The sequence below is a fragment of the Chlorocebus sabaeus genome, chromosome 6, assembly GCF_047675955.1.
Source record: "Chlorocebus sabaeus isolate Y175 chromosome 6, mChlSab1.0.hap1, whole genome shotgun sequence".
Lineage (NCBI taxonomy): Eukaryota > Metazoa > Chordata > Mammalia > Primates > Cercopithecidae > Chlorocebus > Chlorocebus sabaeus.
In genome coordinates this window covers 59,443,511-59,467,428 of record NC_132909.1, presented here as the reverse complement: position 1 = coordinate 59,467,428, position 23,918 = coordinate 59,443,511, and the positions used below count along the sequence as shown (strand labels likewise).

At 50.1% G+C, this 23,918-nt stretch overlaps 1 protein-coding gene across 1 annotated transcript in view; it reads left to right on the top strand.

Annotated features, from left to right (window-relative positions):
* The first annotated feature begins 10,682 nt into the window (after positions 1 to 10,682).
* Positions 10,683 to 23,918, top strand: part of GNA15 (G protein subunit alpha 15) — a 30,321-nt gene continuing 17,085 nt past the window's right edge. Inside the window, exon 1 of the mRNA XM_007994754.3 lies at positions 10,683 to 12,354. Coding sequence (XP_007992945.1) covers positions 12,210 to 12,354 — 145 coding nt within the window. The 5' untranslated portion in view covers positions 10,683 to 12,209. The remainder of the gene's footprint in view (positions 12,355 to 23,918) is intronic.

Below are 23,918 nucleotides of genomic sequence, written 5' to 3'. Positions count from 1 at the left end.
AGTGCAGTGGTGTGATCTCAGCTCGCCTCAACCTCTGCCTCCTGGGCTCAAGCGATTCTCCTGCCTCAGCCTCCCGAGTAGCTGGGACTACAGGTGCCTGCCACCACGCCCGGCTAATTTTCGTATTTTTAGTAGAGACGGGGTTTCACCGTGTTGGCCAGGCTGGTCTCGAATTCCTGACCTCTGGTGATCCGCCGGCCTTGGCTTCCCAAAGTGTGGAATTACAGGCACGAGCCACCGCCCCCAGCCAATGGTGGCTGCTTCTGGCGGGCTGTTCCTGGTGGGCTGTACAGGAAAAGCCTGAGAAAGTGGTGCGTGAGTAGCAACTTGGGAGACAGGAAGGGAAGGAGCCATGCTGCGGCCTGAGGGTGAGCCAGGCAGAGGCACAGCTTGTGCAAAGACCCTGGGGCAGGACCACGCCTGGTGTGTTGGAGGAGCAGCGAGGAGGCCCGTGTTGTTGGAGTGGAGGGAGGGAGAGAGAGGGAGCGGGGAGGGCAGGGGGTTGGGCTTTTACCCTCAGAGGGAGGTGGGAGGCGTGGAGGGGTTCGGGCAGAGCAGGGACAGGACCTGACAGGTGCTCACAGGCGGCCTCTGGTGGCTGCTGCTGGGAGGACAGACCGGCGAGGGCGGGAGCCAGGGGACTAGGCTGGTGCAGGTGACGATGATAGGGGTGGACCAGGTGGCAGAAGCAGAGGTGGGGGTGTCAGCTAAGGGGCATTAAGTGCTGGGGGGAACTGGGCCAGGCATGGATATTGCAGGTGCATGTTGTGCCCCCAGTGGCCAGTAGGAGTCGCCCCAGACAGCTCCTTGCCTGCCCCTAGCCCCCTGTCCATCCTAAAAGGAAAACTGAGGCACAGAGGTGAGCATCTTGCCTGAGGCAGCTTGCCCTGATGGCTGGCCAGCCCTTCCTACGACTTGACAACAGCCCCAGCCTGTTTAGCCGGCAGGCAGCTCCAGCACCCCCTGCAGAATCCACAGGGCCTGGAGCAAACTGAAAACACAGGACCCCTGTTTAAAAATTCTGAGGAGGCCGGGCGCAGTGGCTCATGCCTGTCATCCCAGCACTTGGGGAGGCCGAGGTGGGCGGATCACTTGAGGTCAGGAGTTCGAGACCAGCCTGGTCAACAAGGTGAAACTCCGTCTCTACCAAAAATACAAAAATTAGCCGGGCGTGGTGGCGGGCATCTGTAGTCCCAGTTACTCGGGAGGCTGAGGCAGGAGAATGGCGTGAACCTGGGAGGTGAAGGTTGCAGTGAGCCGAGATCACACCACTGCACTCCAGCCTGGGCAACAGAGCGAGACTCCGTCTCAAAAAAAAAGGAAAATCTTGGAATTATCGGAAGTGTAAATTGGTGCATGCACTTTGGCAAAAGATAGTTAATATCTAGGAAATACTTTATAACCCAGCAATTCTACCATTGGGTATTTACCTATAGAAAGCCACACATGTAATCACAAAAGACAGACATGTACCAAATGTCCATAGCTGCTCTATTCATGACAGTCCTAAACAGAAATTTAACCAAATGCCCATCAACAGTAGAATGGATGAATAGATTGTAGTTTATTCATCCATTATGTAGAGGAATAGTCTATGACAATTATGTAGAGGAATAGTCTATGACAATCAGGATTAATGAACCACAACCATGTGCAAAATATGAGTTCATCACACAAACATCACGTGGAATGATAGAAGCCAGACGCACCTGAACTCTATTTATTTATTTATATTTATTTATTTACTGAGACGGATTCTTGCTCTGTTGCCCAGGCTGGAGTGCAGTGGCGCCATCTCAGCTCACTGCAAGCTCCGCCTCCCGGGTTCATGCCATTCTCCTGCCTCAGTCTCCCAAGTAGCTGGAACTACAGGCGCCCGCCACCTCGCCCAGCTAGTTTTTTGTGTTTTTTAGTAGAGACGGGGTTTCACCGTGTTAACCAGGATGGTCTCGATCTCCTGACCTCGTGATCCGCCCCTCTTGGCCTCCCAAAGTGCTGGGATCACAGGCTTGAGCCACCGCGTCCGGCCAATTTTTTTGTATTTTTAGTAGAGACGGGGTCTCACCATGTTAGCCAGGATGGTCTTGATCTCCTGACCTCATGATCCACCTGCCTCAGCCTCCCAAAGTGCTGGGATTACAGGCATAAGCCACCGCGCCCAGCCAAACTCGTTTTATGTAATTCTGTGTGCATAATGTTCAAAACTGGCAAAAATTCACTATAATTTTGAGGGTTTTTTTTTTTTTTTTTTTTGAGATGGAGTCTTGTTCTGTTGCCCAGCCTGGAGTAAATGGTGCAATCTTTGCTCACCTCAACCTCTGCCTCCTGGGTTCAAGTGATTCTCCTGCCTCAGCCGCCCGAGTAGCTGGGATTACAGGTGCCTACCACCACGCCCAGCTAATTTTTTGTATTTTTAGTAGAGACAGGGTTTCACCATGTTGGCCAGGCTGGTCTCAAACTGCTGACCTCATGATCTGCCCGCCTCGGCCTCCCAAAGCTGGGATTACAGGCGTGAGCCACCATGCCTGGCTGATTTTTAGGATTTAAAAAGTCTATTGTAAATCTATAAAGAAAAGCAAGAAAGGAACATTACATAATAAACAGTAAGAGGATGAATTAACCAAAAGGACATATTAATCTTTCTTTCTTTCTTTTTTTTTTTTTTTTGAGACGAGGTCTTGCTTTGTCACCCCGGCTGGCATGCAGTGGTATGATCCTGGCTTACTGCAACCTCCACCTCTCGGGCTCAAGTGATCCTCCCAACTCAGCCTCCTGAGTAGCTGGGACCAGAAGCACATGCCACCATGGCCGGCTAATATTTTGTATTTTTGGTAGAGACGGGGCCTCACCATATTGCCCAGGCTGGTCTCAAACTCCTGAGCTCGAGTGATCCGCCCACCTCAGCCTCCCAAAGTACTGGGATTACAGGCGTGTGCTGCTGTGCCCGGCAGGACATATTAATCCTAAATGTGTATTTATAAACTATATGAAGCAAGAATGGATGGAATTAAAGGAAGAAATATTGAGAGGCCGAGGCGGGCGAATCATAAGGTCAGGAGTTCAAGACCAGCCTGGCCAACATGGTGAAACCCCGTCTTTACTAAAAATACAAAAAATTAGCTGGATGTAATGGCGGGTGACTGTAATCCTAGCTACTCAGGAGGCTGAGGCAGGAGAATCACTTGAACCCAAGAGGCGGAGGTTGCAGTGAGCCGAGATCACGCCACTGCACTCTAGCCTGGGTGACAGGGCGAGGTTCCCTCTCAAAAGAAAAAAGAAAAAAAAAAGGGAGAAATAGACAAATCCACAATTATGCTTCCAGACTTCAACATTTCTCTCTCAGTAACCAATAGGAGAAGCAGACTGAAAATCAGCAAGAATACAGAAGATCTGAATACCACCGTCAACCACACTGACCTAACTGACATTTTTATAGAACACCCCACTGAGTAACAGCAGAATATACGTTCTTTTCTTGTCTTTTTCTCTAAAAAGAAGGGTCTTGTTTTGTCTCGCAGGTTGGCGTGTGCGGTGGCTCACTGCCTCTTCTAATTCCTGAGCTCAGACAATCCTCCTGCCCCACCTCCCGAGTCGCTGGGACTATAGGTGTGTGCCACCACACCTGGCTAATTTTTCAATTTTTTGAGGATATGGGGTCTTACCAAGTTCCCTGGGCTGGTTTCAATCTCTTAGGCTCAAGCAGTCCTGCTGCCTCAGCCTCCCAAAGTGCTGGGATTACGGCCGTGAGCCACAGCGCCTGGCCTGTATGTTCTTTCCAAGAGCACATGGGATATTCCCCAAGGTAGGCCATATTCTGGGTCACAAAGCAAATCTTATCAAATTTTAAATAACTGAAATCAGGCCGGGCACGGTGGCTCACGCCTGCAATCCCAGCTACTCGGGAGGCTGAGGCAGGAGAATAGCCTGAACCCAGGAGGCAAAGGTTGCAGTGAGCTGAGATTGCACCACTGCACTCCAGCCTGGCAACAGAGCAAGACTCTGTCTCAAATAAATAAATAAATAAAATGGAAATCATTCAAAGCATGTTCTTTGACCATAAGAGAATCAAACTAGAAATCTATAACCAAGAGAATCAAACTAGAAATCCATAACAGAATGATTAGTATTTGAAAAGTCTTTAGGCCAGGCACGGTGACTCACTCCTGTAATCCCAGCACTTTGGGAGGCCAAGACGGGCGGATCACAAGGTCAGGAGATCGAGACCATCCTGGCTAACACGGTAAAACCCCGTCTCTACTGAAAATACAAAAAATTAGCCGGGGGTGGTGGCGGCGCCTGTAGTCCCAGCTACATGGGAGGCTGAGGCAGGAGAATGGCGTGAACCTGGGAGGTGGAGCTTGCAGTGAGCTAAGATCCGGCCACTGCACTCCAGCCTGGGCGACACAGCGAGACTCCATATAAAAAAAAATAATAATAATAAAAGAAATCAATGGAATAAAAAATAGAAAAACAATATAGAAAAATCAATAAAGCCATAAGCTGGTTCTTTGAAAAAAAAATTAATGAAATTGATAAATCTTTAGTCTGGATTCACCCCCCAGAAAGAGAGAGAAAGAGAAAGAAATTACCAGCAACAGGCACAAAAGAGGGAATATGATTACTCACTCAAGAAGAAATAGAAAAGCTGAACAATCCTATACCTATTAAAGAAACAGAAGTTGAAGTTAAAGTGTTCTAAAGAATAAAACCTTTGAGAGGCCAAGACAGGAGGATCACGAGGTCAGGAGATTGAGACCATCCTGGCTAACACAGTGAAACCCTGTCTCTACTAAAAATACAAAAAAAATTAGCTGGGCATGGTGGTGGGTGCTTGTAGTCCCCACTACTCAGGAGGCTGAGACACGAGAATGGCGTGAACCCGGAAGGTGGAGCTTGCAGTGAGCCGCGATTGTGCCACTGCACTCCAGCCTGGGCGACAGAGCAAGATTCTGTCCAAAAAAAAGAAAAAAGATTAAAACTTTAGACCTGAATGGTTTTAGTGGTGAATCCTATCAAACATTTAAAGAAAAAATAACATCAAAGTCTTCACAATCTGTTTCAGAAAATAGAAGAGGATGGAATACTTCCCAACTCATTTTATGAGGCCAGTATTATCCTGATACCAAAATTAAAGATAGTACAAGGAAATTACAGATCAGTATACTCAAAAACATAGACACTAAAATCCTTAACACAGTATTAGCAAATGAAATAATGAAATCCAGTGATCTATAAAAAGAAAACTACCTCACCACCAGGTGGCATTTATCCCAGGAATACAAGACAAGCTTAACATTGGAAAATCAGTCAATATAACTTGCCATATTAACAGACTAAAGAAAAACCACATGATCGTATCAATAGATAAAGAAAATGAGTTGGATACAATTCAACATTCATTCATGATAAAAATTCTAAGCAAACTAGGAGTAGAAAGGAACTTCCTCAACCTGATAAAGGGCATCTGTAACAAATCACAGCTAAACAACAATAAAAACACTATTGGCTGGGCGTGGTGGTTCGCGCCTGTAATCCCAGCACTTTGGGAGGCCAAGGTGGGTGGATCACCTGAGGTCAGGAGTTCAAAACCAGCCTGGCCAACATGGCAAAACCCCCGTCTCTACTAAAAATACAAAAATTAGCTGGGTGTGGTGGTGCATGCCTGTAATCCCAGCTACTCGGGAGGCTGAGGCAGGAGAATCACTTGAACCTGGGAGGAGGAGGTGGGAGGATTGCTTGAGGCTAGGAGCTCCTGACCAGCCTAGACAACACAGAAAAACCCATCTCTACAAAACTAAAAAAATTAGGGCTGGGCGCGGTGGCTCACACCTGTAATCCCAGCACTTTGGGAGGCCAAGGCGGCAGGAGATCAAGACCATCCTGGCTAAAACTGTGAAACCCCGTCTCTACTAAAAATACAAAAAATTATCCGGGCTTGGTGGCGGGTGCCTGCAGTCCCAGCTACTCGGGAGGCTGAGGCAGGAGAATGGTGTGAACCCGGGAGGCGGAGCTTGCAGTGAGCTGAGATGGTGCCACTGCACTCCAGCCTGGGCGACAGAGTGAGACTCCGTCTCAAAAAAAACAACAAAAAACAAACAAACAAACAAAAACTCATAGAACCATACACCAAAGAAGGTAAATATAATGCTACATAAATTTAAACAATTGAAAACAAAATAGATGTTTTTTTTTTTTTTTTTTGAGACGGAGTCTCACTCTGTCGCCCAGGCCGGAGTGCAGCGGCCGGATCTCAGCTCACTGCAAGCTCCGCCTCCCGGGCTCACGCCATTCTCCTGCCTCAGCCTCCCGAGTAGCTGGGACTACAGGCGCCCGCCGCCTCGCCCGGCTAGTTTTTTTGTATTTTTTAGTAGAGACGGGGTTTCACCGGGTTAGCCAGGATGGTCTCGATCTCCTGAACTCGTGATCCGCCCGTCTCGGCCTCCCAAAGTGCTGGGATTACAGGCTTGAGCCACCGCGCCCGGCCAAAATAGATGTTTTTTTGAGACAGAGCCTGGCTCTGTCACTCAGGCTGGAGTGCAGTGGTTGGATCATAGCTCACTGCAGCCTCAACCTCCATGGCCCAAGCAATCCTCCCACCTTAGCCTCTGGAGTACCTGGGACCACAGGCATGAGCCACAACCCCCGGCTAATTTATTTATTTTTTTAGAAATGGGGTCTCACTGGGAGGTGGAGTTTGCAGTGAGCTGAGACTGTGCCATTGCACTCCAGCCAAGGGAACAAGAACGAAACTCCGTTTCAAAAAAAAGAAAGAAAGAAAGAAACAGAGAGAGAGGGAGGGAGGGAGGGAGGGAGGGAGGGAAGAAGGAAGGAAGGAAGGAAGGAAGGAAGGAAGGAAGGAAAGAAGGAAGGAAGGAAGGAAGGAAGGAAGGAAGGAAGGAAAGAAGGAAAGAAAGAAAGAAAATAGAAGGAAGAGAAATATGGTCTCACTATGTTGCCCAGGCTGGTCTTGAACTCCTGGGTTCAAGCAGTCCTCCCACTTCAGCCTCAAAAAGTGCTCGGATTATAGGCGTGAGCCAACATGCCCAGCTGAAATAAATCTTATTAGCAAAAAATATCCCCCAAACCTGGAAATAAATATTAATACCATAGAAGTCAGAAGGATAGTTACTGCTGGGAAGGTGGAGATCACTATGGGGAAAACACCAGGGGTCTTTGTGGGGCTTTTTTTTTTTTTTTTTTGAGACGGAGTCTCGCTCTGTCACCCAGGCTGGAGTGCAGTGGCGCAATCTTGGCTCACTGCAACCTCCACCTCCCAGGCTCAAGCAATTCTCCTGCCCCAGCCTCCCGAGTAGCTGGGATTATGGGTTCTCACCACCACACCTGGCTAACTTTTGTATTTTTAGTAGAGACGGGGTTTCACCATATGGTCCAGGCTGGTCTTGAACTCCTGACCTCAGGTGATCTGCCTGCCTCGGCCCCCCAAAGAGCTGGGATGACAGACGTGAGCTACCGCGCCCGGCCTGATAATGTCCTTAGTCTTGGCCTCAGTGGATCCTGTGGACACTGGCTTCACAACAATTTATTAGGTGATACATTCAGGTGTTATGCGTTTTCTGAAAGAAATATTTTCTACACACCAAGTGCACCCTGGTGTTCCCAGCTGAACTAATAATACACAACAAATACTCAATACAGCGGCCAGCATGTGGCGAGGAAGTAGCTCTGCCTGTTTTAGGGAACTGCGAGGAAGCTTTGTTCAGAAGCCAGAGAAGTGGGCAGAGCCTGGGCCCTGGATCCAGGCAGCTGGCTCATTTATTCTGAAGCCAGTGGGAGCCACAGAGGGTCTGCCACCCTGGTCCAGGCTGTGAAGATGGCGGTGCTGGCGTCCTGTCCAAAAATGCCAGCAGGGAGATGCTAGGAGAGTGGCCCCCTGCGCTCGCCCTGTGGTGCCTGTGGCTCAGCCTTGTCTCCCAGTTTTGCTGGTCATTTCTGTTTCAGCCGCCCTGGAAGGTCTGCACGGCCACAACCTATTTCTGTCTTTCTTCCCCTGACCCGGGTGGGAGTGCCCCTCGTTGCCGCCATCCGGTTGGGGGCGGGAAGGTGGGTGACTGGATGGGCAGACGGCACCTGCCAGCCTCAGTGACCAGACGGGGGCCCCTATCATCCTTCCCATCTGTCATTCGTTATGAATCAACAGTGGAGAAAACCGCACGTTCGTGCTGGGCGGGTGAAGCTGCGTCAACGGCTGTCACTGAGCCCAGGTGTCAGGGAGGAGGTGGGGACAGTGGCTGCCAATGGCTGTGTGACCCTGGGCATGTCACTCGCCCTCTCCAAGCCTTGCCCTATCTGTAAAGGGACCAGAGGCTCCCGAATTACATGTATCTCTTGGGGAGGAGAGTTTTGATCCAGAACTTTCTAGAATTTTGTACAGACTCTCAGTGGGGGTGGGGAATCTTCACCCAAACGCTCTGGCTCTGAGTATCTAGGAAGCAGCAACATTTTTACCAACCTACCAGCCGCCAGCCGCCAGCCTACCCCTAGGGCCCTGAAGTCCCAGAGGGATCAGGACAGGGTGGCCTCACGGCCCTCCTTGGGAAGGTCTCCTTGACCAGTGAGGTCCACTTCCAAAGTCCCTTCTACACCCAATTTGCCTGACTTCTCCTGATCCCGAATGTCACTTGTCTGTGCGACCTTTGTTGATCCATTTAGAGCAACAACCTTGAACCTCCCCCAAGAACATCTCTGCTTAATTTTTATCGTAGAATTTTTCACCATCCAACAGGCTCAGGTGTATAAAAAATATATATATATTTTATATTGATGTGTGTATATATACATATATGTATATTTTATGTATAATATTTATATATTATAATTTTTTATAAATTATATCATATAAATAATAATATATAAATTATATAATTTATATATTATACATAAAATATACATATATAAATTATATAATTAGGCCAGGTGCGGTGGCTCAAGCCTGTAATCCCAGCACTTTGGGAGGCCGAGACGGGCGGATCACGAGGTCGGGAGATCGAGACCATCCTGGCTAACACGGTGAAACCCCGTCTCTACTAAAAAAATACAAAAAATTAGCCGGGCAAGGTGGCAGGCGCCTGTAGTCCCAGCTACTAGGGAGGCTGAGGTGGGAGAATGGCATAAACCCGGGAGGCGGAGCTTGCAGTGAGCTGAGATCCGGCCACTGCACTCCAGCCTGGGCGACAGAGCGAGACTCCGTCTCAAAAAAAAAAAAAAAAAATATATATATATATATATATAATTTATATATTATACATAAAATACACATATATGAATTACATAATTTATATATAATACATAAAATATACATATATAAATTATATAATTTATATATTATACATAAAACACACACATATAAATTATATAATTTATATATAATACATTAAATATACATATATAAATTATATAATTTATATATAACACATAAAATATACATATATGTATATTTTATATGTGTGTATATGTATATTATACATAAAATATACATATATGTATATATGTACATTAATATATATTTTATGTGTGTATACATGTACATGCATATACATATGTGTGTGTATATGCATGTGTATACACATATACATATATGTATATGTGTGTATATGTGTGTGTGTGTGTCTGTGTGTGTGTATATATATAGAGAGAGAGAGTTTTGTTTTGTTTTTGGAGACAGGGTTTCATTCCGTTGCCAGGGCTGGAGTGCTGTGTTATGATCTCGGCTCACTGCAGCCTCCACCTTCTGGGTTCAAGTGATTCTCTTGCCTCAGCCTCCCAAGTAGCTGGGACTACAGGAGCGTGCCATCCATGCCCAACTAATTTTTGTATTTTTAGTAGAGACAGGGTTTTGCCATGTTGGCCAGGCTGGTCTCGAACTCCTGACCTCGAGTGATCCTCTCGCCTTGGCCTTCCAAACTACTTTGATTACTTTGATTACAGACGTGAGCTCCCGTACTCACCTGGACATATTTTTTATTCTTTTTTTTTGTTTTTTTGAGACGGAGTCTCACTCTGTCACCAGGCTGGAGCTCAGTGATGTGATCTCGGCTCACTGCAACCTCTGCCTCCCGGGTTCAAGTGATTCTCCTGCCTCAGCCTCCCGAGTAGGTGGGACTACAGGCGTGCGCCACCATGCCCAGCTAATTTTTGTGTTTTTAGTAGAGATGGAGTTTCACCATGTTGGCCAGGATGGTCTTGATTTCTTGACTTCGTGATCCGCCCACCTCGGCCTCCCAAAGTGTAGGGTTTACAGGCGTGAGCCGCAGGGCCCGGCCTAAAATTTATTATCTGTTCTTTAACTAGAACCTTAGGTAAAGAGGTCTGGGATCTGTGTCTCTTGGCTGCTGTGCCTGGCACACAGTTGGCACTCCATGAATGCTTGCACAATGAAGGGACGGCCCTGCCTGGAATTTGCCTGGTAGGCGTCTAGACTCCAGGGCCCTGCAGGTGAGGGATGGGCTCCCGGCTCTGTCTTGTCCCAGCTCCGCCAGTCACTCCCCTGCTCTGCGCCTCAACCTCCTCATCTGCCAAACAGGGATGATAACAGTAACTACAGGGTAATGTGAGTATAAAACCAGCTAATGTGAGCCAAAACCCAGCTAATTTTTTTTTTTTTTTTTTTTTTTTTTGAGATGGAGTCTCGCTCTGTTGCCCAGGTTGGAGTGCAGTGGCCAGATCTCAGCTCACTGCAAGCTCCGCCTCCTGGGTTTACGCCATTCTCCTGCCTCAGCCTCCCGAGTAGCTGGGACCACAGGCGCCCGCCACCTCGCCCGGCTAGTTTTTTGTATTTTTTAGTTGAGACGGGGTTTTACTGTGTTAGCCAGGATGGTCTCGATCTCCTGACCTCGTGATCCGCCCGTCTTGGCCTCCCGAAGTGCTGGGATTACAGGCTTGAGCCACCGCGCCCGGCCTAATTTTTTGTATTTTTGGTAGAGATAGGGTTTCACCATGTTGGCCAGGCTGGTTTTGAACTCCTGACCTCGGGTGAGCCACCCACCTCTGCAGGGCGGATCACCTGAGGTCAGGGCAGAGTCACTGGAAACAGTCCGTGACGCCTGGCCTGAGCTGTTTCTTTAAAATATATCAGCAGGGCCGAGCGTGGTGGCTCATGCCTGTAATCCCACACTTTGGGAGGCCCAGGCGGGTGGATCACCTGAGGTCAGGAGTTTGAGACCAGCCTGGCCAACATGGTGAAACCTTGACTCCACTAAAATATACAAAGTTAGCCCAGCGTAGTGGTGGATACCTGTAATCCCAGCTACTTGGGAGGCTGAGGCAGGAGACTCACTTGAACCCGGGAGGTGGAGGTTGCAGAGTTGAGGTGGTGCCACTGCACTCCCAGCCTGGGCAATGAGAGTAAAACTCCGTCTCAAAAAAATAAAATAAAATAAAATAAAATAAAATAAAAATAAATATATATGCGTATATATATGTATGTGTGTGTATATGTGTATGTGTGTGTATATGTATGTGTGTGTATGTGTGTGTATGTGTGTGTATGTGTGTGTGTATGTGTATGTATGTGTGTGTATGTATATGTGTGTGTATGTGTGTATATGTATGTGTGTGTATGTGTATGTATGTGTGTGTATGTGTGTATATGTATGTGTGTGTATGTATGTGTGTGTGTATGTGTATGTATATGTGTGTGTATGTGTGTATATACGTGTGTGTGTATATATGTATGTGTATATATATGTCAGCAGTAGCATGGGTGTGACGGTTCCTGATTGGCTCGGAGGAGGGGGACAGCTCCGGGTGTAGCCTGACAAGGAGCGTCCGCCCCTTCTCCAGAAGGAGGAAGAAGGGCCCCGCTGGTCACACAGGACCCAGTCTGCGGTGGGGGTTTTCCCGCCACCGCCCCGCCCTCCCCGGGGCCCCCACCTCACCCTCTCCCAGCACCCTTCACCATCAACCTGTCAGGCCCGGTCTGAGCAGGTCTGGAGGTGGGCGGGGAGCCCTGGCCTCCCCACCTCCTCCCGTCCCCACCCTGTTCCCAGCACTCAAGCCTTGGTCGAGCCGGGCTTCCTGGGTGTTCCAGGCAAGGAAGTCTGGGTCCCTGGAGGGTGACCCCCAAGAAAAAGGCAGCCCCCCTGTGCACCCAGCTACCCGGAGCCCTCTCCAGGGCCGGCTGGGCTGGGGGTTGCCCTGGCCAGCGGGGCCCGGGGGCGATGCCACCCGGTGCCGACTGAGGCCACCGCACCATGGCCCGCTCGCTGACCTGGCGCTGCTGCCCCTGGTGCCTGACGGAGGATGAGAAGGCCGCCGCCAGGGTGGACCAGGAGATCAACAGGATCCTCTTGGAGCAGAAGAAGCAGGACCGCGCGGAGCTGAAGCTGCTGCTTTTGGGTGAGTCCAGGGTCGGTGGGCAGTGGGTGGTGGGCAGTGAGCCGTGGGCAGCTGGCAGGGGTGGCAGGGCAAAGAGGCGGATCAAGCTAGGTCGGACCTTGGCATCGTGGAGCCCTCGCCTCCTCCCAGGGAATGGTGAGCCTGGAATCCATTTTCCAGATGAGAAAGACTGAGGCTCAGAGAAGCTAAGTTCCTTGTCCAACGTGTGACCAGCGGCCGGGTGCCCAGGCCTGTCCACTGCGCGGGGCATACACAACAGCAGACGTGGCTCAGCCGGGCCCCTGCCGGGCAGGCCCAGCACGCCCTACCTGTCTGTGTCATGGCGAGGGAATGATGAGCTCAGGTGTGCAACCCGTTCTGGCCAGCCCGTCCGCAAGGGAGGGGCCGGCTCCAGCCTCTCCTTCCTCTCCAGAGGGCCCAGGATGCTCCCTCTCGCCTTTACGTCCCTGCCATGGCTGGAGAGGGCTTGTCTAGGGCTCGTTTTGGGGCTAGAAAGGATAGACTGATTGGTTCATTGGTTCATTCATTCATTATTCATTCATTCAAGATTTCTTGGTAGCTCCCAGGGACACAGCTGCCAAACAGGGGAAGATATTTCTGTCTTCCTGGATCTCATTTCCTGTGAAGGAGCCAAGACATTGAGTCTGTAAACTCATAAGCAGATAAAATAATTCTGGCAACAAGAATTTTCTAGGAGAAAACAAAACAGGGCGATGGCTTCCATGCAGAGGCTTCAGCTGGGGGAGTCGACGTCAGTTACGGTTCAAGATTCTGAACTCTGGCCGGGTGTGGTGGCTCAAGCCTGTGATTATAGCACTTTGGGAGGCCCAGGAGGGTGGGATCACTTGAGGTCAGGAGTTCAAGACACAGCCAGGCCGACATGGTGAAGCCCTGTCTCTACTAAAATACCAAAAATTAGCCAGGCGTGGTGGCTCACGCCTGTAATCCCAGCACTTTGGGAGGCCGAGGCGGGTGGATCACGAGGTCAGGAGATCGACACCATCCTGGGCAACACGGTGAAACCCCGTCTCTACTAAAATACCAAAAATTAGCTGGATGTGGTGGTGGGTGCCTGTAGTCCCTGCTACTCGGGAGGCTGAGGCAGGGGAATTGCTTGAACCCAGCAGGCGGAGCTTGCAGTGAGCCAAGATCGCACCACTGCCCTCCAGCCTGGGCGACAGAGTGAGACTCCATCTCAAAGAAATAAAAAACAAGAATTAGCTGGGCATGGTGGCACACACCTATAATCCCAGCTACTTGGGAGGCTGAGGCAGGAGAATCCCTTGAACCCGGAAGGCAGAGGTTGGAGTGAGCTGAGATCGCGCCACTGCACTCCAGCCTGGGCGACAGAGCAAGACTCCATGTAAAATAAATAAATTAATTAATTAAATAAAATAAAAATAAATAAATGAATAAATCACGCCTGTAATCCCAGCACGTGGGGAGGCCAAGGTGGGCAGATTACCCGAGGCCAGGAGTTCGAGATCAGCTTGGCCAACATGGCGAAACCCCATCTCTACTCAAAATACAAAAAAAATTAGCCTGGTGTGGTGGCCTGTGCCTGTAATCCCAGCTACTGGGGAGGCTGAGGCAGGAGAATCGCTTGAAACTGGAAGGTGGAAGCTGCAGTGAGTCAGGATTGCGCCACTGCACCCCAGCCTGGGCAACAAGAACAAAACTCCATCTCAAAAAAAAAAAAAAAAAAAAAAAAAAAATTCTGCTCTCTGAAACCTCAGGGTCTTCTTATTTCCATATCTTGTTTCCCCAGCTACCTTTCCCTGATTATGGCCCCGTTGGCCGAAGCCAGGGATGCTAGTCTGAGAGGGTCTTCTGGGATCCCCGAGCTCTGGGCTCGGGGCTGGAGAAGGCCTCGAGTCTTCTCAACTCACGTGTGTCTGCCCCAAGCAAAGAGCTTGGTCATCCTGTGATGATCGCCATCATCCTTTCCTCATTTGGTGGGAAGAGGCAGCCGAGAGGAAAGAGAGGAACATCGAGGGCGAAGGAGGGGACCCCCAGGAACCGCACCTTTACTGGAGGCCCTTTCTTTTTTCTTTTCTTTCTTCTTTTTTTTTTTGAAACGGAGTCTCGCTCTGTCACCCAGGCTGGAGTGCAGTGGTGTGATCTCAGCTCGCTGCAAGCTCCGCCTCCCGAGTTCAAGCAATTATCCTGCCTCAGCCTCCTGAGTAGCTGGGATTATAGGCACCTGCCACTAGGCCCAGCTAATTTTTTTGTATTTTTAGTAGAGATGGGGTTTCACCATGTTGGCCAGGCTGGTCTCGAACTTCTGACCTGGTGATCAGCCACGCGCCCCCACCCCCGCCCACCTCGGCCTCCCAAAGTGTTGGGATTACAGGCGTGAGCCACCGTACCTGGCCTCATTTTTTTTTTTTTTTAGATGGAGTCTTGCTCCCTCAGGTTGGAGTGCAGTGGTAAATTCTCAGCTCACTGGAACCTCTGCCTCCTGGGTTCAAGTGATTCTCCTGCCTCAGCCTCCCGAGTACCTGGGACTATTGGTGCGTACCACCACACCCTGCTAATTTTTGTATTTTTAGTAAAGATGGAGTTTCACTATGTTGGCCAGGCTAGTCTCAAAGTCTTGACCTCGTGATCCACCCGCCTCTGCCTCCCAAAGTGCTGGGATTGCAGGCATGAGTCACCGTGCCCAACCTTATTTTTATTTTTATTTTTTTTGAGACAGAGTTTCACTTTGTCACCCAGGCGGGAGTGCAGTGGTACGATCTCGGCTCACTGCAATCTCTGTCTCCTGGGTTCAAGCGATTCTTTGGCCTCAGCATCCCGAGTAGCTGGGGTTACAGGCGCCCGCCACCATGCCCGGCTAATTTTTGTATTTTGAGTAGAGACGGGGTTTCACCATGTTGGCCAGGCTGGTCTTGAACTCCTGACCTCAGGTGATCCTCCCACCTTGGCCTCCCAAAGTGTGAGCCAAAGTGTGAGACTCACAGGCGTGAGCCACTGCACCCAGTCAAGGGCCCTTTCAACTCTAGCCTTGATCCCTCTTGCTGAACCAGAGAAAAGAATATTTCAGCTGGGCATAGTGACTCATTCCTGTAACCTTAACAGTTTGGGAGGCCTAGGTGGGAGGATCACTTGAGCTTAGGAGTTTAAGACCAGCCTGGGAAACATAGCCAGATCCTGTCTCTACAAAAAAATAAAATAGGGCGCCTGTAGTCCCAGCTGCTCGGGAGGCTGAGGCAGGAGAATGGCGTAAACCCGGGAGGCGGAGCTTGCAGTGGGCCGAGATCGCGCCACTGCACTCCAGCCTGGGCGACAGAGCGAGACTCCGTCTCAAAAAAAACACCAAAATAAAATAAAATAAAATAAAATAAAATAAAATAAAATAAAATAAAATAATTAGCCAGGCATAGTGGTGTGTCCCTGTAGTCCCAGCTACTTGGGAGGCTGAGGTGAGAGGATCGCTTGAGCCTAGGAGGTCGAGGCTGCAGTGAACTGTGATCATGTCACTGCACTCTAACCTGGGCGACAGAGCAAAGCTGACTCTGTCTCAAAAAAAAATTTTTTTTCACCCACTTATTTCTCCAGCAAAATCTGCTATGGCATCAAATCCAAACCCTGGTCCTCTTGGAAGCAGCTTCTGCTGCTTTTGCTCATAATCAGTCCTTTGGCTCTGGCCACTCAGCTTCTTTGGTCTTCATTGACTATCTCTGTTTTTCCCTTAAATATTTGGTAGTGGCCCGGCGCAGTGGCTTACGCCTGTAATCCCAGCACTTTGGGAGGCCGAGGCAGGTGGATCATTTCAGGTCAGGAGTTCGAGGCCAGCCTGACCAACATGGTGAAACCTCGTTTCTACTAAAAATACAAAAATTAGCCAGGCTTGGTGGCAGGTGTCTGTAGTCCCAGCTACGTGGGAGGCTGAGGCAGGAGAATTGCTTGAACTCGGAGGCATAGGTTGCAGTGAGCCAAGATTGTGCCATTGCACTTCAGCCTAGGCAATAAGAGCGAAACTCCATCTCGGAAAAAAAAAAAAAAAAAAAAAAATCAAGCGGACGTGGTGGCTCACGCCTGTAATCCCAGCACTTTGGGAGGCTGAGGCAGGTGGATCACAAGGTCAGGAGATTGAAACCACCCTGGCTAACACGGTGAAACACCATCTCTACTAAAAACACAAAAAATTAGCTGGGCTTGGTGCCAGGCGCCTGTAGTCCCAGCCACTTGGGAGGCTGAGGCAGGAGAATGGCGTGAAACCAGGAGGCGGAGCTTGCAGTGAGCCGAGATCCAGCCACTGCACCCCAGCCTGGGCAACAGAGTTAGAATCTGTCTCAAAAAAAAAAGAATCTATCTATCTATCTATCTATCTATCTATCTATCTATCTATCTATCTATCTTTGACATATTAATGTGTCATATTATGGTCATATTATGACATATCATTTTGATATGTCTTACTTATTATTTTAAAGAAATAGGACTACTTAGGCTATCTACTTCTTGTGTGAGTTTTGATCATTTGTGTCTTTCAAAGAATTTGTCCCTTTTGCCTGTGTTATCAAATTTATTGGCATAACATTTATGACATTCCCTTGTTCTCCTACTACTGTCTGTAGGATCTGCAGTGATGTCCCCTCTTTTGCTCTTGCTATCGATCATTTCCGCCTTTGCTCATTTTTTTCTTGATCTATCAAGCCAGGGGTTTGTCACTTTTAGTGCCCTTTCCTCGAAAACCTCAAGGTCATTTATCCCTGACCTTTGTCTGGCTGGCCCTTTCACTCCACGTAGGTCTCAACCCAAGTGTCACCTCCTCAGAGAAGTCTTCCCTGACTACCCTAGCTATAAAGACAGCCCTATCTTTTCCTTTCCCTTCCTCTGTTTGGTTTTTCTTCCTGGCCCTCACTATTTGTTTACTTGTTTATTGTTTATCTCTCCAGCTATACAACAAGCAACAAAAGGGTAGGGACCACATCTGTCATCTTCTTTCTCTTTTTTTTTTTTTTTTTTTAGAGATAGAGTCTTGTTCTGTAGCCCAGGCTGGAGTGCAGTGGCACGATCTGGGTTCACTGCAAGCTCCACCTCCCGGGTTCACGCCATCCTCCTGCCTCAGCCTCCCAAGTAGCTGGGACTACAGGCACCCGCCACCACACCTGGCTAATTTTTTGTATTTTTTTTTTTTTTTTTAGTAGAGACAGGGTTTCACTGTGTTGGTCAGGATGGTCTTGATCTCCTGACCTTGTGATCTGCCCACCTTGGCCTCCCAAAGTGCTGGGATTACAGGCATGAGCTGCCTCCGCGCCTGGCCCACATCTGTCTTCATCCCTGTGTCTCCAGCATCTATCACAGGTGTACAATGAGCCTGCTATATAGTAGATGCTCAAGAAATGCTGAATGAATGAATGAATCCTTTTTGGGGGGAACTTCCCCCAGACATGGTATCATTCCTTCCTGGAGCTGGGAAAGTCCCTTCCACATACCACTCTGGGCACTACTCAGCCAGCCCCAAAGCGGGAAGCCCCTTCTACCGACGGAGGGCAGGGGACGTCATCCATGTCCCCAGGCACTGATGGCAGCACTGTGGACTGTGATTTAAACCACCTCATCCCTGGAGACAGGTCTGAGGGCTACCTCCAGACCTCTGTACCTTCTTGGAAACAGGAATTGAATCCGAAAGCTGTTTTTTTTCACCTGGAAGTGGCTGACCCTTTTGAGGAAGATGGCAAAAAGGACCAGAGTGGGGGTGGGTCTGTCCCTGACATGAAGCATTCCTCATATTGGGGAAGGGGGAGGGTCAGAATGAAGTCGTGAGCTGGGTATGCTGGCACATGCCTGTAGTCCCATTTACTCGGGAGGCTAAGGCAGGAGGATCGCCTGAGCCCAGGAGTTCAAGACCAGCCTCGACAACATAGCAAGACCCAGTCTCTAAACAAAAACGAAAACAAAAGCAAAAGAAAAGAAAAGAAAGCTAACAACAACAAGAAAATAAAACTGTGAAAGGGACCAGTTCTGTCCTTAGCACTTTTAAAAAACATATTTTATTTTTATTTTTTTGAGACAGAGTCTTACTCTATTGCCCCGGTTGGAGTGCAGTGGCTGGATCTCGGCTCACTGCAACCTTTGCCTCCCGGGTTCAAGCGATCCTCTTGCCTCAGCTTCCTAAGTAGCTGGGACTACAAGCATGCACCATCACACTTGGCTAATTTTTGTATTTTTAGTAGAGACAGGGTTTCATCATGTTAGCCAGGCTGGTGTCGAACTCCTGACCGCAGGTGATCCACCTGCCTCGGCCTCCCCAAAGTGATGAGATGACAGATGTGAGCCATTGTGCCCGGCCTTTTCTTAGCATTTTGAGGCAGGCACTGCTAGTTCCCCCCCAAAGGGTAAACTGAGGCTCAGAGAGGCAGAGCGACTGCCCAAGGTCACACAGCTGGGACTCGCATCTAGAATTCTGGTTCCACGGAGGCTGAGGCAGGAGAATGGCGTAAACCCGGGAGGCGGAGCTTGCAGTGAGCTGAGATCCGGCCACTGCACTCCAGTCCGGGCTACAGAGCAAGACTCTGTCTCAAAAAAAAAAAAAAAAAAAAAGAATTCTGGTTCCAAAGTCCATGCTCCTGACTGCCCTGTTCACCTGCCTTGGGGGACAAACACCACAGAACCCCAGTGCCAGATGGGGAAAATGAGGCCCAAGGAGGCAGCAGGATTTATCGGGGGTCAGCAGCTAGACTGAGCCAGAGCGGGACTGAGAGGCCGAGCCTCCCGCCCCTCCGGCTGCCCGGCCTGACTCCCCGCTTCCCCAGGAGCTGCGTTTCCTGTGAGGGCCTGGTGCTGGGCTCTGTGCACATGGCTGGCTCCAGCTGCCCCGTGATGGCCGGGGCTTGGCACGGTTAACCCAGTTCCTTCTTGGCATCTGCCAGTTCCACTTCCTCTTCTCCTCCTCCCTGCCCAGGAGGAAGCAGGAGCTTCCCGTCTGGGCCGTATGGCCTTTAGGGGGTGTCCTAACACAGATCACTCCCCCCATTTCTATCCAGGAGCTGGGGGCTGTCGAGGGTTGGGGGCCACTGGAGGGGTCCCAGAATCCTTTGTGGCTTCAGGACAAAGATGGACTGCAAAGAGGGGGTTCTGGTGCAGCTCTTCAGGCTTCGGGTGACGACCCATCCCTGAGTCACGAAATTCGTGTTGCAGGTGGCAACAGGAGTATCATTTATTTCCTATGACAAAGCAGAAGAGGAAAAAACAAACAAACCAGTGCATCGCAACAAAATAAAGTCAACTGTTGCTTGCTGAGACTTCTGTTCGTTCTCTGCACTTTTGGGGCGAACTAAGATCTGAGAGTTGGAAGACAGCTAGGGGACAGGAGCTCAAAAGGTCCAGTCCTGGCCGGGTGCGGTGGCTCGGGCCTGTCATCCCAGCACTTTGGAAGGCTGAGGTGGGTGGATCACTTGAGGCCAGGAGTTCAAGACCAGTCTGGCCAACATGGTGAAACCCCGTCTCTACTAAAAATACAAAAGTTAGCCAGGTGTGGTGGCAGGTGCCTGTAATCCCAGCTACTCAGGAAGCTGAGGCAGGAGAATCGCTTGAACCCAGGAGGTGGAGGTTGCGGTGTGCTGAGATCATACCACTGCACTCCAGCCTGGGCGACAGAGCGACTCCATATCAAAAAAAAAAAAAAAAAAAAAAGAAGAAGAAGAAGGAGAAGATCTGAGGGTTGGAAGGCAACTGGGGGACAGGAGCTCAAAAAGTCCATTCATGAGCAGTTGGGCTCAACGCTGCACCCCAAGGAGCTGTCTAGCTTCCCAGAGTCCGTAAAAACATCACTCTAACTGACATGTTAATGACGCCTACCCCAGCTCAACTGGCCGTGCCCCACTTTGTTGGTGAAGAACTCACACAACTCCAAGTTTACTCCCCTTGGGGTTCCACTTGCTGTGTGACCCAAGGCAAGTCACTAAACCTCTCTGGTCCTCGGTGTCCCATCTGCAAATGGGAAAATCATAGAATCTATGGGGATTAACTGGGGATCTATAGAGTCTCTGGGCTCAGGGTTGGGAAGACGGTAAGATTTAAATCATGCTCGCTGTAATTTTTATTATGATTGCTATAACTATTCAGGCAGGGTAAAGGAACCTCCAGGTATAATAATTTAGAAGCCCATAGGCTCGAAGTGGCTCATGCCTGTAATCCCAGCACTTTGGGAGGCCAAGGTGAGTGGCTCCCTTGAGGCCAGGAGTTCGAGACCAGCCTGACCAAAATGGCAAAACCCTGTCTCTACTAAAAATACAAAAATTAGCTGGACGTGGTGGTGCACACCTGTAATGCCAGCTACTCGGGAGGCTGAGGCAGGAGAATCACTTGAAACCCGTGAGGCGGAGGTTGCAGTGAGCCGATATCCAGCCACTGCACTCCAGCCTGGGCGACAGAGTGAGACCCTGTCTCAAAAATAATAATAATAGGCAGGGCTCGGTGGCTCACGCCTGTAATCCCAGCACTTTGGGAGGCCGAGGCGGGCGGATCACGAGGTCAGGAGATTGAGACCATCCTGGCTAACACGGTGAAACCCCGTCTCTACTAAAAAATACAAAAAATTAGCTGGGCATGGTGGTGGGCGCCTGTAGTCCCGGCTACTCAGGAGGTTGAGGCAGGAGAATGGCGTGAATCCGGGAGGAGGAGCTTGCAGTGAGCCAAGATCGCGCCACTGCACTCCAGCCTGGGCGACAGAGCGAGACTCCATCTCAAAATAAATAAATAAATAAATAAATAAATAGATAAATAAATAAATAAATAAAACAATAATAAATAAAAGTCCATAGGCTCTGGACTCAAACAGAACTGAGTTTGAATCCCAGCTCTGCCACTCACCAGTACCATCGAAGGAATTGTGTGACACAGCAATTCCTTCAACCGAGACTCAGTTTCCCCATATGAAAACGGGGCTAAGAGTTGTCTCCCTCTTGGCCGGGCATGGTGGCTCACGCCTGTAATGCCAGCACTTTGGGAGGCTGAGGCGGGTGGATCACGAGGTCAGGAGATTGAGACCGTCCTGGCTAACACGGTGAAACCCCGTCTCTACTAAAAATACAAAAAAAATTTAGCCCAGCATGGTGGCGGGCACCTGTAGTCCCAGCTACTCGGGAGGCTGAGGCAGGAGAATGGCGTGAACCCAGGAGGCGGAGCTTGCAGTGAGCTGAGATTGCGCCGTTGCACTCCAGCCTGGGCGACAGAGCGAGACTCCCCCTCAAAAAAAAAAAAAAACGAGTTGTCCCCCTCTCGTGGTGAGGCAGGAGAGATGGTGGAACTCCAGCTCTTAGCTCGCCAGGGACACCTAGTCAAGGGCCAGCAAGCTCACAATCCCCTCTGCTACTAGCCCCAAATAGCCAAAGCTCCAAAAACTAGATGGTCCCCCATAGTGTCTCCGTGAGAAACTCAAAGAAACGGGTGGGAGGATGTTTGTTTATTGCACTGACTCCTATATTCCGCTGCAGGAATGTTAATGAGTTGACATGTCCCCGTCCTAACACTCAATAAATTCAGGAATCTGGAGCTCTCACAGCTCTGCATCAGAGAATGTCAGATTGTGGACCTGGGGGATGTTGTTGTTTGAGTAATTTTTTATTTTTTATTTTTTTGAGACAGAGTCTGGCTCTGTCGTCCAGGTTGGAGTGCAGTGGTGTGATCTCAGCTCACTGCAGCCTCCGCCTCCCAGGTTCAAGCCATTCTCCCGCCTCAGCCTCCTGAGTAGCTGGGATTTGGTGTGAGCCACCATGCCCAGCTAATTTTTGTATTTTTAGTAGAGACAGCATTTTGTATTTTTAGTAGAGACAGGGTTTCACCATGTTGGTCAGGCTGGTCTGGAACTCCTGACCTTGTGCTCCGCCTGCCTCAGCCTCCCAAAGTGCTGGGATTACAGGCATGAGCCACTGCGCCCCACCCTAGTTTTTAATTTTTCTTGGAAACCTTTTTTTTTTTTTTCTTTGAGACAAGGTCTTGCTCTGTCACCCAGGCTTGAGTGCAATGGAGTGATCATGGCTCACTGCAGCCTCAACCTCCTGGGCTCAAATGATCCTCCTGCCTCAGCCTCATGAGTAGCTGGAACTACCGGTGTGCACCACTACGTCTGACTAAATATATATAATTTCCGTGTGAATGTCCTTTACAGCAAGAGAAAAGCCTTTTTCTTTCTTTCTTCCTTTTTTTTTTTTTTTTTTGGAGACGGAGCCTCACTCTGTCACCCAGGCTGGAGTGTAGTGGCACAATCTCAGTTCACTGCAACCTCTGCCTCGGGTTCAAGCAATTCTCCTGCCTCAGCCTCCCAAATCGCTGGGATTACAGGCGCCCACCAGTACACCAGGCTAATTTTTGTATATTTAGTAGAGACGGGGTTTCACCATTTTGCCCAGGCTGGTCTCGAACTCCTGACCCCAAGTGATCCGCCGGCCTCGGCCTGCCAAAGTGCTGAGATTATAGGCGTGAGCCACTGTGCCCAGACAAGAAAAGCCTGTTTCTTGACTTTGAACCAAATAGACGTGACCCCTGAAGAAACCGAGAACTGGAGAGGCGAGGCGGCCACCCCCGACCTGCCCACATGGCTCTCCAGTGTGCAGGTGGCATCTGCTGGGTAGAGTTGGCGGCGTTGGAGACAGCCCTTTGGGGAGATGGGGGGTGACACCCCCGCCCCTCTCCCTGTTCGGCCTTCTCCTCTGCTCCCGTTTCCTCTTTCTGGACCCCAACCGAGCCACCCCTTCCCTTTTTGCTGCCGCTTGCTCTTGCTCGATCAAGTTCTGCCTGCACTGACCCCCACCCCCACCCTCTGCACCCCGACCCTGGAGGCAGAAGCAGTCCTATCCCCTCTCCCGTCGCTGGGAGGGGCCCATGCTGGTGCTCTCAGGAGCCAGATGAGATACCGGTGAAGCCTCCAGCCCCCACCTCCCACCTGGTGGATCACACCCATTTTACGGAGGAGAAAATCGAGACACAGAGAGGGGGAAGGGCAGCCTTGGGATGTCAGAGTTTAGCGGGGAGCTGAGCTGGGGTCTTTGAACCTCTAGTCCCAGGCTCTTGAAGATTCCAGCATCAGCATCCCGGACCCAGGGCCGGCTTGGCAGGTACGTCAACTGGGCTGTCACAGAGGGTTCCAGGTTCAGAAGAGCCTGAAGTTTCAGCTTGCACCCAGCCCCAGAAATTCTGTGGCTGGCCCTGCAAGGACCCTGCCAGATTTTGTACCATCTGTCAGCAAGGTCAGGTCGATTCTGTGTCCTCAGTGTCTCTCAAATGTGTCCTCTTCTCTCCAGCTCCATGACAGCCACCTTGGTCCAGCCCCACGGGTGCTCATCTGAACCAGTGCAGTCCCCTCCGCCCGGGTCCCGGCCCCCACCCCCACAGTCTGTCCTCCCTGCAGCAGCCACTAGAGGGCGCCTGTGAGCACCTGAGTCAGGGCCTGTCCCTCCTCTGCCCACAGCCCTCCGTGGCTCCCACTTCCCTCGGGGTCAAAGCCCAAGACCGCCCTGCAACCTACAAGGCCCTGCACAACCCACCCTTCCCTCCTCCCTCTCTCCCCCTCCTCACTCTGCTCCGGCCACACGGGCCTCCTCCCTGTTCCTCCA